General features: G+C 36.0%; 1 protein-coding gene across 4 annotated transcripts in view; it reads left to right on the top strand.

The window, feature by feature from the left end:
* Window positions 1-14,105, top strand: part of ANKRD50 (ankyrin repeat domain 50) — a 43,575-nt gene extending 29,470 nt beyond the window's left edge. For all 4 annotated transcript variants that reach the window (XM_027103665.1, XM_027103662.1, XM_027103663.1 and 1 more), the window contains exons 4-5: window positions 5,907-9,454; window positions 10,976-14,105. In XM_027103665.1, coding sequence (XP_026959466.1) covers window positions 5,907-9,451 — 3,545 coding nt within the window. In that variant the 3' untranslated portion in view covers window positions 9,452-9,454; window positions 10,976-14,105. The remainder of the gene's footprint in view (window positions 1-5,906; window positions 9,455-10,975) is intronic.
* The last annotated feature ends 1,185 nt before the right edge of the window (window positions 14,106-15,290 follow it).

The following is a 15,290-nucleotide window of genomic DNA, read 5'->3' as shown; positions in this document are numbered from 1 at the left end:
TTTCTTTCGTAGAGGAGAGTACTCAGTTGAAAATCTGGTCGTTGCTTCTGCTATTCTGTCAGCTGTTCTATCTGTTCTATCAGCTGTTTTCAACTGTACTTTTTAAAAGTTGTATTAAAAACAAGCCATAGAATATTTTAAGATCATTTAATAGTACCTTTTTTTTTTTTCAAGATTCTTTATCTAACATCTTTAGTAAAGGTTACGAGTATTTCATGCCATATTAGCTGCTTTATATCTGTAGGGCTGCAATTTTTATGCTCATGTGTCCTGATCAGCTTATGATATTTCTTCTAACTAGACTGAGAGTAGTGAATATGTGTATTTAAAAATCAGTGGCAGTTTCTCCAAGACGTTTTTCCTGGTCTAAGAAGAGAGACAGTCAACAGCCATTCAGGATACCTCTTGAAGTAGATCCTTTTTTTAACCCTTTTCTGATGTGTGAGAAAACAATCTATACAATGTATAGAACTACCTGATCAGGTTTTTTTCTTCCTTTACTTTTCTTGTTTCCCGACTCTACTTTTTTACTACCACAATAAAGTTGTGGTTTCTCCTATTAGATTATGTAAAGCCCTTTTTTTCTTTGTGCTATGGGAAGTAAAAGGAGCATAAATAAATCATAAATAAATCACAGGATTTATAGTGTAATTGGAAAGATAATTAAGTTATTGGTTAATTAGCCATATCACTTGTAAATAGTTCTGTACATTTTACAGAATGGTGAAACCCTACTAATTTGTTAAAATGGTTTCCTTTAACCAGATTTATTCCCTCTTTTAGATTCCCTTGCTACTAATAACAGCACTTTTGATTTGATTTCCATTATACTATTCTGTTCTGTTGTTATTGAAAATCTAGTTGATAAAAGTTGGGGGATTAACAGGATAACAGCTAATACTTAATGTAGCTCTTAGTATGTCAGGTCCAGATAAAGTTAAATCCCCTTTTGGTCTATGGCATCCCATTTCTTTCCCTTCCTCATTTGAGACGACCAGTATTATTAGTTTATTTTCTGTCCTTTCAACTCATATTTGTATTCTGTATATTTTTATAGTTCACATAAGTGAAACACTGCATACACCGTCCTAGCTATTCCCATTTACTGGCTATGTGACCTTATGCAGCTTACCAACATGACCTGTGCCTCAGTGCCCTTATCTATAAAATGAGGATTACACATTCCTATTACTTTCCCCACAGAGTTTTTGTGAGTCTAAATGACAAATTACATGTGAAGCACTTAGAACAATGCCTAGTACATAATAAGTGCTTCATAAGTGTATTGCTGCTGTTATTATTATTATCACTGTATCCTTTTGTTTGATAGCATTGTTTTTGAGCCCTATTCCTATTACTACTTATAAACCCAGTTCATTGGTTTTAACTGCTGTATATTATTCCTTCCCATGAATAAATCTCCAATTTTTCCATTATCCTATTCATGGACATTTAATTATTTCAGTTTTTCATTATTACAAAAAATGCTTCATGGACGTACTCGAACACGTCTTGTGCACGTGTGCTAAAGGTTTACATTACAAACCCAGACAGAATTACTAGAGAATAGAGTGTGTACGTTTTGAGCTTTAGTTAATTTTGCCAAATTGCTATCTGGTGTGCTTGAAATAATTTATGCTTCTGCCGGCAACACATGAGATTTCCCCTTTCTCTATATTTTCGTCAGTTCACGTTTGTTATTTTCAGATCTGCATTTTCTGCCTTAGGGGCTTGCGCTTGACGTTCCCTCTGACGGGAATGACCTTCTCCTGAACTTCTTACTATCTTAACATTTCGATCTCTTCTCAAATACCAGTCTCCTGCAGGCTTCTCCATATTCTTCTATCCGATTTCTATTTTTGCCACCTCAACTACTTAGGCACACATTTTTCTTCCTATGTCTTATTACTGTTTAAAATTGTTTACATTTTACATTTGTTTTCTTACTTGGGTGTCTCCTCCACTAAGATACAGCCTCCATAAGAACAGGAAATTTGCTTGTCTTGTCCACCACTGTATCTCCTCAACATCTAGATCAGAGCTTCGAACAAAGCAAAGAAATGAATTTGTGTTTCTTTGAACTAGGTCTTGGTGGAGAAAGCAGTGAACCAAGAAGGACTAAGGAGGAACTGAATATGGTCTTGTTCTCTTACCATACTCCTTCTTATTAAAAATGCTGAGCTGTAATAAGCATCAGATCACATCTCTGTTGATGATAGGTTTGGAATTTGGTAGTAAACGTTGAAGAATATTACTAAAGTTATGAATACATATTTTCAAGTTGCTTTCCAGAAAGATACATGTCATATATTTCTACCTGAGAGTGTTGGTTTCTCGGAACTTCCACCAGTATTGAATTATATATTTTCATATTTGCAGATTTAGTGTGTGAAAAATAGTATCTCATTTTTATTTATACTTCTTATTTACTATTGAATTCTTCCCCCTTATGCTTAATTTATCAATTTGTCTCTTTTTTTTCCTTTGAATTAGTACTTTCTCACCTTTACCTAGGTTTCCTCCAGGAAGTTAGTGATATTCTTATTGATTATTAAGAGGGCTTTTATTTCATATTTTTTTATTCTTTGCAGCTATTTTCTTCAGCTTTTTAAAACTGTAGTAATTCTTTTGAAGTCCCTTATATTCACTCTAATGTATTGTCCTTTACTATTGTATATTCTTATTTTTACATTTAGTGATTTTTATCCTTATAGTATATATTCTACTGAATGGTGTGAAATAAGACTCTTATCTGGATACTTTATCAAATCACAGATCTTCTCAGCACTGTTTATGAACTCCCTGTACCACTAGTTGTCAGTGCTTCTTTTATCTTAAGTGTAGGCATATGTGCATGTATGTGTGTGTGTGTGTTATTGATGTATTTCTAAACCATCTGTCTGCTCTTCTAAACTGTCTGTTGGCGTTTTTATGCAACTGTCACATTGGTTTAATATTTTAAATTTTCTTGTACGGTTACTTCCCAGTCGTCCTTGCCATCAATATTATCCTAAAATATGTGTTTTTACTTTTATTCCACTAGATTGACTTGAACAGCTTTTTAAAAATTATAACTACTAATGATGTAAACAAAATTATTACATTTGGTTAAAATTTAGGAAAAGTTTGACATTTAAAATATGCTTTCCTTCTGTCCATGAACATAGCATTTTTTTCACTTATTAAAAAATTTTTTCAGCGTTCCTTATGTCCTACATGTTTCTGCTTTCTACTGTTGTTTTAATGAAATATATGGATTTTGAATTGAGATGTATGCATTCCAAATTAGAATTGTCAGGTGCAACTTATCTCACAGGCTTGACATAAGAAGAAGTGTTATGTATGATAAGTACTGGAAGTGCTGCTTTAAAAATAATTGACTGTCAATAAATGTTGATCTCTTATATTTCTTTCAGAACCAAACCAAGAACCAAACCTGTTACTGTGGAGGGTTAGCCTAGATTCTGTCTTAATTACCTCAAGTTTCAATCATGGTATCTTAGTTATGTAGGTTTAAATTACAGATATTTATTCATAATAGGCCACATGATCTTTCATGTCAATCATTATCTACAAGATCACTTCGGAAACTTTAAAACACTGTACAATGTAAGGTGGTAGTTATTATTTTTAAAAATCCTTTTTATTAGCAACATGCCAGGTGTTTTCCAGCTTAAATTGTTTTAATGAATTTATAAAGTCAAAAGCAAATGAACACACAAAAAAGGTTTGGAGGCAAGTTATCTCATATCACTGATAAATGTAGAATGTTATACACTTCTAGGCATGTTTTAAATTCTTCAGATCAGGAGTGTCTTTTCGTAATTAAAATTTATCATTTGAAATTAATTCTGTGGAGACTAATCAATCAATTGAATGTATGTAAATATATATAATTACAGATTCCATTTTATATAGATTTAGAGGTATGCAAATTTGTTATTTCTTCATGTGTCATTCCTGGTAGGTTGTGTTTTTCAATAAATTTGTCCATTTCATCTAAGTAATTCAAGATTAGTGTCACAAAACTGAATTTTTCAACTTTCTCTCCAAACCTGTTGTTTGTCCTTTAGTGGTCTCTTTTTCCATGCTTTTGGCCACACCACAAAAGAATCTCAGCTTTGACTCCTGTTCTCTTTCCTTCTCCACACTTACTAAGCTCTACGCCATCTAGCTCTTATTAGTAATTTCCAGATCCAACTTTTATTTTTATCTGTTGCTGCTACTGCTTTGGTTGTTGAGGTTTTCAGTGATTCTTTTTTGTTTTTTGAATTTTATTTTATTATTATGTTTTTATACAGCAGGTTCTTATTAGTTATCTGTTTTATACATATTAGTGTATATATGTCAGTCCCAATCTCCCAATTCCTCCCACCACCACCACCCCTTTTTTTAAAATTAATTATTTATTTATTTTTTGTCTGCATTGGGTCTGCGTTGCTGCGTGTGGGCTTTCTCTAGTTGTGGTGAGCAGGGGCTACTCTTTGTTGCAGTGCGTGGGCTTCTCACTGCGGTGGCTTCTCTTGTTGTGGAGCACGGGCTCTAGGCGCGTGGGCTTCAGTAGTTGTGGCACATGGGCTCTAGAGCGCAGGCTCAGTAGTTGTGGCGCACGGGCTTAGTTGCTCCACAACACGTGGGATCTTCCCGGACCAGGGCTCTAACCCGTGTCCCCTGCATCGGCAGGCGGATTCTTGGCCACTGCGCCACCAGTGGAGTCCTAGTGATTCTTATGTAGACTTTATCACAGCCTCTATAAGAGGCTTTGCCTCTAGAGTTGACTCCACCTGTTCATCTTTAGTGATGTTAGAAGTCTTTCAGAATGCGGGTCTGCCTTGGTCCTCACTGACTTCTCACCACAAAGTGAGAGTCTCATTTCCTCACATAGTACCTGGCATATAGTAGGTGATATATACATTTGTTTTATTCAATTGAGTAAGAGTATTTTACTCAGTATTAATTGACCATCACTAATCTTTGCTGAATTTCTAGATTTACTCCTCTTAAGAGAGTTCATTCACTTAGCAGTTTTTTCTTTTGGAAGATGAATTACACAGTTGTCTAATATAATATATATCCATGTCTATAAAACAGGATATCATCTTGCTTCGGAAAATGATATGGTTTCCTTTAAAGAACTTAAAGTGAGTTTTGAATAGCTGTAACTAGTATGGTTTTAGGTTGGTTTGAATTTTATTAAGTTGCTTTATTTTCACAGTGCTGAAATTTTGTTAGCATAATTTGACCAAGTTGCATCTTCAGATTCAAGCTGTTTATTGACAATCTAAGATTTAATTATTTTAACTTGTTAACAAGTTAAATGTTAAATAACATTTAACAAGTTAAATGTTAACAAGTTAAATGTTAAATAATGTAATTTAAAGGCAGTGACAGGTGGTATTCTAACTGTATGCAAATATTCAATTCCATAATTAAGACTAGTGTACCTTCAGTTATGTGGATAGAAATATGTAAATTTTGCACGTGGAAAAGATCAGCTTATAAAAACAAACAAACCTTATTTATGTCTCCTGCAACTTTTTTTCCTAATCATTTGGGGGATCAGAAAATCTTCCCGATGTGCTTGGCTATGTATGGAAGATGTCTAATGCTCATTTAGTATCTCTTATCATGGAAGCTGAGAGGAGCACTGAGCCACTAAACGAATAAGAAATAGTTCCATTTGTGGATAGGAAAATGAAATCGTTTATCTGCCATCAGTGTGTTTCTCCAGAAGGAAAAGAAAGCTGACTCATATACTTCTAGGTATCTATTGACTGGTTTATTAGTATGAATTGACTTATTATTGATCTATTTGCTTCTCAGTTTGTCACATGTTGAACATTCTCTTTGACTATATGGAAACTTTGATAATCATTTTCAATTGACATCTACTTTTTTGTCCTTAGGTTTTCGAAAAATAAGTTTAGATGACCTTCGGAAGGCATATATCGTTAAGGATGTTCAGCAGTACATTCTTCATCGCTTAGATCAAGAAGAAGCTTTGCGACAACACCTCACAAAAGAAACTGCAGAGATGTTAAATCAACTGCACATTAAGAGCAGCGGATGCTTTCTTTATCTAGAACGAGTTCTCGATGGAGTTGTAGAAAATTTTATTATGTTAAGAGAGATTCGTGACATCCCAGGAACTCTAAATGGTCTGTATCTCTGGCTGTGTCAGAGACTTTTTGTAAGAAAACAGTTTGCAAAGGTTCAGCCTATTTTGAACGTGATTCTTGCAGCCTGCCGACCTCTGACCATAACGGAATTATATCACGCAGTGTGGACCAAAAATATGTCATTAAGCTTGGAAGACTTTCAGCGCAAGTTAGATGTCCTCTCCAAACTTCTTGTTGATGGACTAGGAGATACTAAAATACTGTTTCACTATAGTTTTGCGGAGTGGCTCCTGGATGTGAAACACTGCACCCAGAAGTATTTATGTAATGCAGCAGAAGGACACCGAATGTTGGCTATGAGTTATACCTGTCAAGCCAAGAATTTAACACCATTGGAAGCACAAGAATTTGCATTGCACTTAATTAATTCAAACTTACAGTTAGAGACAGCTGAGTTAGCTCTGTGGATGATATGGAACGGTACACCTGTCAGAGACTCCCTGTCCACACTAATACCCAAGGAGCAAGAAGTGCTACAGCTGCTGGTGAAAGCTGGTGCTCACGTCAACAGTGAAGATGATCGCACATCATGCATAGTCCGACAAGCCTTGGAAAGAGAGGATTCCATCCGGACATTACTAGATAATGGAGCATCAGTAAACCAGTGTGATTCAAATGGGAGGACATTACTGGCTAATGCTGCTTACAGTGGCAACCTTGATGTGGTGAATTTACTCGTCTCTAGGGGAGCAGATTTAGAGATAGAAGATGCTCACGGGCACACGCCACTTACCCTAGCTGCTAGACAAGGACATACCAAGGTGGTTAATTGTTTGATTGGTTGTGGAGCAAATATTAATCATACTGATCAGGATGGCTGGACGGCATTAAGATCCGCTGCTTGGGGTGGTCATACTGAGGTCGTTTCTGCACTACTGTATGCTGGCGTCAAAGTGGATTGTGCAGATGCTGATAGCCGAACAGCTTTGAGAGCAGCAGCCTGGGGAGGACATGAGGATATTGTACTTAACTTGCTACAACATGGTGCTGAAGTCAACAAAGCTGATAATGAAGGTCGAACTGCTTTGATAGCAGCAGCCTACATGGGACATAGAGAGATTGTGGAACACCTACTGGACCACGGAGCAGAAGTGAATCACGAGGACGTCGATGGCAGGACTGCACTCTCTGTGGCTGCACTTTGTGTTCCTGCAAGTAAAGGACATGCGTCGGTTGTTAGCCTTTTAATCGATCGAGGTGCTGAAGTGGATCATTGTGATAAAGATGGCATGACTCCACTGCTGGTGGCTGCCTATGAAGGACACGTCGATGTGGTTGACTTGCTTCTAGAGGGGGGAGCAGATGTCGACCACACAGATAACAATGGTCGTACACCCTTGTTAGCAGCAGCTTCTATGGGTCATGCTTCGGTTGTAAACACACTTCTGTTTTGGGGTGCAGCTGTGGACAGCATTGACAGTGAAGGGAGGACAGTCCTCAGCATAGCTTCAGCCCAAGGAAATGTTGAAGTTGTACGTACTCTACTGGATAGGGGGTTAGATGAAAATCACAGGGATGATGCGGGATGGACACCTTTGCACATGGCAGCTTTTGAAGGTCACAGATTAATATGTGAAGCACTTATTGAACAAGGTGCTAGAACAAATGAAATAGATAATGATGGGCGGATACCTTTCATATTAGCTTCGCAAGAGGGTCATTATGATTGTGTTCAAGTATTATTGGAAAACAAATCCAACATTGATCACAGAGGTTATGATGGAAGAAATGCACTGCGGGTTGCTGCATTAGAAGGACACAGGGACATTGTTGAATTACTTTTTAGCCACGGAGCTGATGTGAACTACAAAGATGCTGATGGTAGGCCTACTCTTTATATTTTGGCCTTAGAAAACCAACTTACAATGGCTGAATATTTTTTAGAAAATGGTGCAAATGTAGAAGCAAGTGATGCTGAAGGAAGGACAGCACTTCATGTTTCCTGCTGGCAAGGCCATTTGGAAATGGTGCAGGTTCTGATCACCTACCATGCTGACGTCAACGCTGCAGACAATGAAAAGCGCTCTGCTCTGCAGTCTGCAGCCTGGCAGGGCCATGTAAAAGTGGTGCAGCTTCTGATCGAGCATGGCGCCATGGTGGACCATACCTGTAATCAAGGTGCAACTGCGCTCTGCATTGCGGCCCAGGAAGGGCACATTGATGTTGTGCAGGTTTTATTAGAGCACGGTGCTGATCCAAACCATGCTGATCAGTTTGGACGCACTGCTATGCGTGTTGCAGCCAAAAATGGACATTCTCAGATAATTAAATTATTAGAAAAATATGGTGCATCCAGTTTGAATGGCTGTTCTCCATCCCCTGTCCACACAATGGAGCAAAAGCCTCTACAGTCAGTGTCTTCAAAAATGCAGTCATTAACAATTAAATCAAATAGCTCTGGCAGTACTGGTGGAGGGGACGTGCAGCCTTCGCTGCGCGGGTTACCGAATGGGCCAGCTCACGCATTCAGTTCTCCTTCAGAATCTCCGGACTCGACAGTTGATCGGCAGAAGTCATCATTGTCAAATAATTCCCTGAAAAGCTCAAAAAATTCATCTTTGAGAACTACTTCATCTACAGCAACGGCTCAAACAGTGCCAATTGACAGCTTTCACAGCTTGTCATTTACAGAACAAATTCAGCAGCATTCGTTGCCGCGCAGTAGAAGTCGACAGTCAATTGTTTCCCCGTCTTCCACAACACAGTCCTTGGGACAGAGCCATCATTCACCGAGCAGTGAGTTTGAGTGGAGTCAAGTAAAGCCCAGTTTGAAGTCAACTAAAACAAATAAAGGGGGGAAATCAGAAAATGCCAACAAATCTGGGTCAGCTGGGAAAAAAGCTAAACAAAATAATTCTTCACAGCCAAAGGTTCTAGAATATGAAATGACTCAGTTTGATAAAAGAGGACCTACAGCCAAATCTGGGACTGGTGCACCATCTAAACAGATGCCAGCAGAATCGCAGTGCAAAATTATACCTTCAGCTCAGCAAGAAATCGGTCGATCGCAACAGCAGTTTCTTATTCACCAACAAAGTGGGGAACAGAAGAAGAGAAACGGAATAATGACAAATCCAAATTATCATCTTCAGAGCAACCAGGTTTTTCTTGGTAGGGTTTCAGTCCCACGAACAGTGCAGGATAGAGGGCATCAGGAAGTGCTGGAAGGATATCCTTCCTCGGAGACGGAATTAAGCCTTAAACAAGCCCTGAAGCTTCAGATTGAGGGTTCTGACCCAAGCTTCAACTATAAAAAGGAAACACCATTATAAAAGGTAACATTTCATCAACATAAAGAATAAATGTCCAAAGTGTAGTTCCCTCTACTTAGAATACTCTTCCCTAATCCACACGGCCACCTCATCACTCTTCCTGTCGTCTTCTCAGCAAGACCCCCCCTCATCACTCTTTGGAATTTGAATTCTCCCACCTCCAGCACTCCCTTTCCCCCTTTCCTGCTTTACATTAGCCACAGTACTTACTATTTAACATGCTTTATATATTTTATTTATTATGTTTATTATTTGTCTCTTCTCTACTGAAATGTAAGCTTTGTGAGAGTAGGGATTTTTATCTCTTCGGTTCACCACTGTATTCCAGGTACTTGGAATACTGCTTGGACCTATAGTAGTTTCTCAGTAGAAATGTGTTGAGTAAGTGAATGAATGAGTGGGTGAATGAATATGCTATTTATGGATCTCAGATTAAGAATTCCTTCCTATACAGTCATTTCCCCTCTTAAAAGTTCTCTGATGGTAACAGAGGCAGGGGCTATTTCAGTAATATTCCCTTTTGGGTTTGAATAAGGTAGTGTATATAGTGCTTAGTAGGTAGTTAGTGAAGGTTAATTTCCTTCCTTTTTCCACCCTGGAAGAAATAAAAGATTTAATCATGAAAGGTAATTTTTATCATGACAGATCCCTTAAGAATCTTCCAAGTAAAATTTACACATATCAAGAATAGGTGTGGAAAGATGATAAATGGATGTATTGGCAAGAGGGTATTTAGGACCCAGTATATTTAGACGTAAGAATTAAATGTTTAAACCTCAAAAGTTATATTTATTAAATAAAAACATTTTTTTTCTCCTTTTCACTACAGTGGATGCTACAGTAAGTACATAGGGGAAGTTAATGGGAAAACAGATGCATAATTTTATATTATGGATACTTTTTCTGAAGTACATTTCTCATATTCAGGATAAATTCAGATTTCACTAGGAATTTTTGCTAACTTATACTACAATTATATTTATCCCACTTTGCTTAATCATTTTTCATCCTCTAACAAAATTGTACTCTTTTCTTTAACAAACTTGAAATCTTTCTTTTGCTTTTTTGTCTTTGGAGATAAATTTTTAGGGATGTTTTAGGTAAAACATTATTATAAATACATTTCCTATACCTTCTAATAATAAACACCCTTCACTGTGAATCTACAGACAACTAGTCAAATCTCATTCAACAGTAATTTGTCTAAAAGTAGTGGATACATTCTCCAATGTGATTTATGTTAAAAATATTTAGTTCTGATGGTACAGCCCTCCAACTCATTCTATCTTTTGTAAAGGTTAAGTATAGATATATATTATACAGTAAAACATATGAATTAAGGTAAACACTTTGTGGAATCTTTAAAAGTGATTTATACGTTAAATAATGAATCTCTAAAAGGTCTACTTTTGTGCTTTACATAGTAAATATATGTATATATTCTTTTGTAGGGTTTTAAAACTAGATGTAGTTAGATAATAAGTATAATATAGAAATTAATTTTTTTTTTAACTTTTGCATTAGTTTCCTATTCTGTGAAACAGAGGACATTGTGATTGGAGTGATTCTTCAGCTACTGGATGAAAACATAAAATGCCTGTTGATTTGCTGAAAAAAAAAAAAATGAAGAATGTGATATCTGCAGTACAGTTACCTTAAATACTGTAATGTGCCCTAAATAGTAAGGCTGCCTTCTCAGTGTAACCCTCTGTACTTAAAAAATTTCATTTCGTGTGCTTTGTATTAACTACCCAAGAGTAAGCACTTTTTTTTTTTAATGCAGATACATACTGCAGTTCCTTGATAAAAGCTGAAAAAGATCTTGAGTAAAGTATTTTAAGTTAAGATTTGATAAATGTGCATGTGCCATGATCAAATATATATGAAAAGGCAGTGTTCTTTGTATTTATTTTTTTCTTTCTGTGGCAAACAAAGCTTAAGCATACTGTTTCAGTTGTATTTGCCTTGCTGTAGTGTATGGCTTGTTTCCTGTATCCTTAAAAATGTCACTCAATAAAATAAATCATACAACTATTTTATGTTCACTACACCTTCAGCACTGGTTAAAAATGTGTTTCTATTTAATGCCACATCGAGGTGAAAAAAGTTTCATGAAAGATTTTTAAAATGTCTAGTATTTTAGGGATCTGCTCTAAGTAGTTTATATTTGGATTTCCCAGTAGAATCCTCCTAATCTTCGGCTAAAGGTGTCAAAAAAAAGAAAAAAGCAAAAGAAAAGAAAAAAGAAAGAAAAGAAAACTCACACACACACAGACTATAGGCAGAATAAAGTTCTGCTTCATTCACTGGGATGCAGTTTCACCTTCCACTCACTTGTCATTCCACCTCCAAGAAGACAGATGATCATTCCTGAGGCATGAAAATTCTCAGGGACAGAGCCAGGCCTCAGTGGCATGTGTGTAGAGGGAGATGCACCTGTCTTATCTGAGGGTAGATTTTTGATCCCTGAACAATTCATTGACTACCCTTTCTCTCTTCCATCCAGTTAAATAAAATATCTACCACTGTAAATTGTGATGGTAGCTTCTCTCTCAGTTGTTTCTATTTTGTAAATCACTGCATGACCAAAATAGCCCCCACTCAAAATCAATTGGGTCAATTTTAGTGATTAGTTGGATGAATATTCTTGATGAATATAATACGTGTTTTCCTTCACTGATGACACCACTAACCTATCGGCCATAGCACAGGTGTATTTTTTTTTTTTTACTGCTATTTGATAAATGGTAGTGATGGATTTGCACTTTTCTGTCCACATACTCTTTCCTGTTTTTCTCTTTGGACAATCGCTTCCAGAATGATGGATGCCAGGGTTAAGGGTGAAGTCTGTAACCCAGGAAAACAAAGTTGACCGCTCAGATGAGCATGTGACCCAGAGCTTTAGCCTCCTGGGTTGGACTCTAAACCAGTTGAGCTAGCTTAGTGGGTTGTGTGCATGTCTGGAAAGATTAAAATTTATTGTTTAGAAACCAAGGTTGTAGGTTTGATCTTTGAAAAAGCCCTGGGATCTTACCAAAAAACCCCAGAAATTCTGTTCTTTCTATGTGCATAAGGAGGAATAAGGGAAGAGAATTTGGAGATTCAGCACAAAACCATTGCTACTACTGGAAAAAATCTTTAGAAAATGTCTTAGTAACTGAGGTCAGTAATGTCATCTTCATATATGAAGGACATATACATGATACATTGTTCACAGAAATAGAAATGTATAATTGGTTGTGATAAATGTTTCACTTGATCTTCCTATAAGGCTTTTATTTTTGTTTCTGTTTTTTAAAGTCAGCAAAACTTATGTGTTTATGTCATCAGTAAGTCATAATCAAGAACAGGAGATAAGTTGATAAGTTCAATTAATATTAAGGTGACATGGCAATATTGATAAGTCGAATGTGAATGTTTCAAGTATTGAATTTTTGTCCCTATGGGACATTTATTAAATACGCTTAATAGGACTCTTGCAAAGTAGCCTTAAAAGTGTTAATGATTCTGTTAATAAATATGAACACATCCTATTATTATAACCAACTTTACTCATATCTCAAATACAGTACATTTATGTAATTTTAGAAGATGAAGCTCCAATTTCTTATTAGGTGTATTTTTCTTTAGAAAGAGAACCCTGAAAGCTGCCAGTTTTTCTAGTAGACCTTGAATTATTGGAATTATATTTATTTAATTTTATTGTTTTTACAAAAATGCACCTTGTGGCCAAAGGGCAAAGTTATGACTCATTACATAAGGGATTTATGTTTTCTGAAGAGCTAAATGTTTTCATATCCATACTATATACACTTGAAACAGTTGGTAGGAAGAGAACCTGTTGGAAAAATACGATTTTCAAAAGTAAATATTCCTCTGGATGTTTTTATATTAATTAAGCTTTGGAATAGAACAGCAATGGCTTTCAGTTAGAATATGGATGAAAAGGGGGCTGAAGATGCCCTGCTTTGCTTATTTGTTTCTGTGGGGATTTATTTAATACCATGACCGACAATAGCTTCTGCTTCACTAAGAGAGTAAAAATAGTCCCACAAATATAAAACTCCTAAAGAGCTATTTTTTAAATAAAAATGTTTAAATTTTGTAAATCACTTGATGCCACAACACAACCGTGACGCCATGTGCTTATAACAGTTTTATACCATTCCATGTGTGCTTCCCTAACAGCCATGAGTTGATAATAAAGGAAGTGATAAAAAATACAGCAATGAAAAATAAAATCTCCATGTCTGTAGGAAAGGTTTTGGAAGGAAAATTGACCAGAACTCAGTATGTCCTGCAAAGTACAGCCAGTTGTTTCATGTCCTTCACCCTCATCCCCAGGCCTACTGGGATCCTCACCAATAATAGTTCACTGATTAAAAAAACAGGAGTAAGTACTTTTTCCAATGTTGTTTGCCTATGCAAATGTTTGTTTTACTTTAATGTCCTCCACTTACACTTCTCAGCAAATGTAGTTTCAGACAAATGCTTTTTCTTTTTTCATTTTTCCCTTGGTTTGGGGTATGTAAATAGCCTAAAATGTACATTGAATTTCACATTGTAAAAGTTTTATTTTATTCCTTGTATTATATTAAGCAAAAATCCCTATGTATATGAAAGTGCATAATAAATATATTTGCTTTACAGAGGATATCTTGTTTTAATTTTATCCTTGGACCAACAGAACATCCATGTGATTGGAGTGATTCTTACGTGCTTGCAGTAAAAACAGCTGCTAGTTGTTTTAAGTTAACTTCTTTTAAGTACATACTGAGCAAATGAATTTTGGAAACATTTCATAAAGAAATGAAATAAATAAATAAAACCTTTCAAAGGAACGTAGAAAAACAAAAATATCTAGCCTTAGTATCTTCCTAAAGTTTCTATAAGGACTTAATATTCTCCTCCCACCCCGAAAAACATACTGTATCTCACCATGTCAGGTTTCCTGCCTCTGAAATTGCAGTAATCCAATGAATTGTGTGCATGTGTGTGTGCTCCTTGATCCTCGGAGTATCATGGGCATCTTAAATTTGATATTTTGGGGTTTTATTGCAAACAGTCATTTTCTAAATAATTTTCTATGTATTCTTCACTCAGTAAGTAAACTTAAGTCACTTCTTCAAGACCTTTTGCTTCTTCTACCAGAACACAGTGTTGTGTGTGTGTGTGTGTGTGTGTCTGTACTCCAGAGGTTTCTAAAAGGGCCAACAAGGCATGTTCTGTTAGGTAATTTTACAATAATTACAGGGTTCTATAGTCATTACCTCACATTCTTTATAAAATTGTTGGAATAATAAAAGTCTTACTCTAAAAATTTTTAATAATTTTTTTTTTAAACACAAGTGGGTGATGTACATAGAGGAATTTTAAAACAGACTGGTTGACTAAATAAACTTACATGGAATTTTCTAGCTGGTGGTCCAAGGAAATACACTGGGAACTTGGCAATGACTAATGTTTTCACTCCTTTGCTCTAACAGTTGGAGGGAATCCAACTAATAGTAGTGAGATACATATCAAAGGCATAGATTCCCGAATTTCTGAGAAAATTTTATTCATCATGCAAATATATGCACTAATCTCATCTTTAAGATAGGGTCTCTGCTTGCTTGTTTTGCTAATATAGTAAAATTAGAATTATCCAATATTAAAATGGAGTCATTTGAAATTTACTGCATATTTAGATTTCTACTTTTAAATACACACTGTCATTACCACACTGGCAAAATTTAGCTACATTCTAATGACCATATTCTTAGAAGAATATATTTTTAATGTTTAGAAAAAGCCCCTGTGTACATCTAGCTTTCTACTTATTCTTGTTCTAAATTGA

This window comes from Aethalodelphis obliquidens, unplaced genomic scaffold (genome assembly GCF_003676395.1).
Source record: "Aethalodelphis obliquidens isolate GAN/ISIS:26980383/991018 unplaced genomic scaffold, ASM367639v1 scaffold6, whole genome shotgun sequence".
NCBI classification, from domain to species: Eukaryota; Metazoa; Chordata; class Mammalia; order Artiodactyla; family Delphinidae; genus Aethalodelphis; species Aethalodelphis obliquidens.
This window is presented reverse-complemented; position numbering and strand designations above follow the sequence as displayed.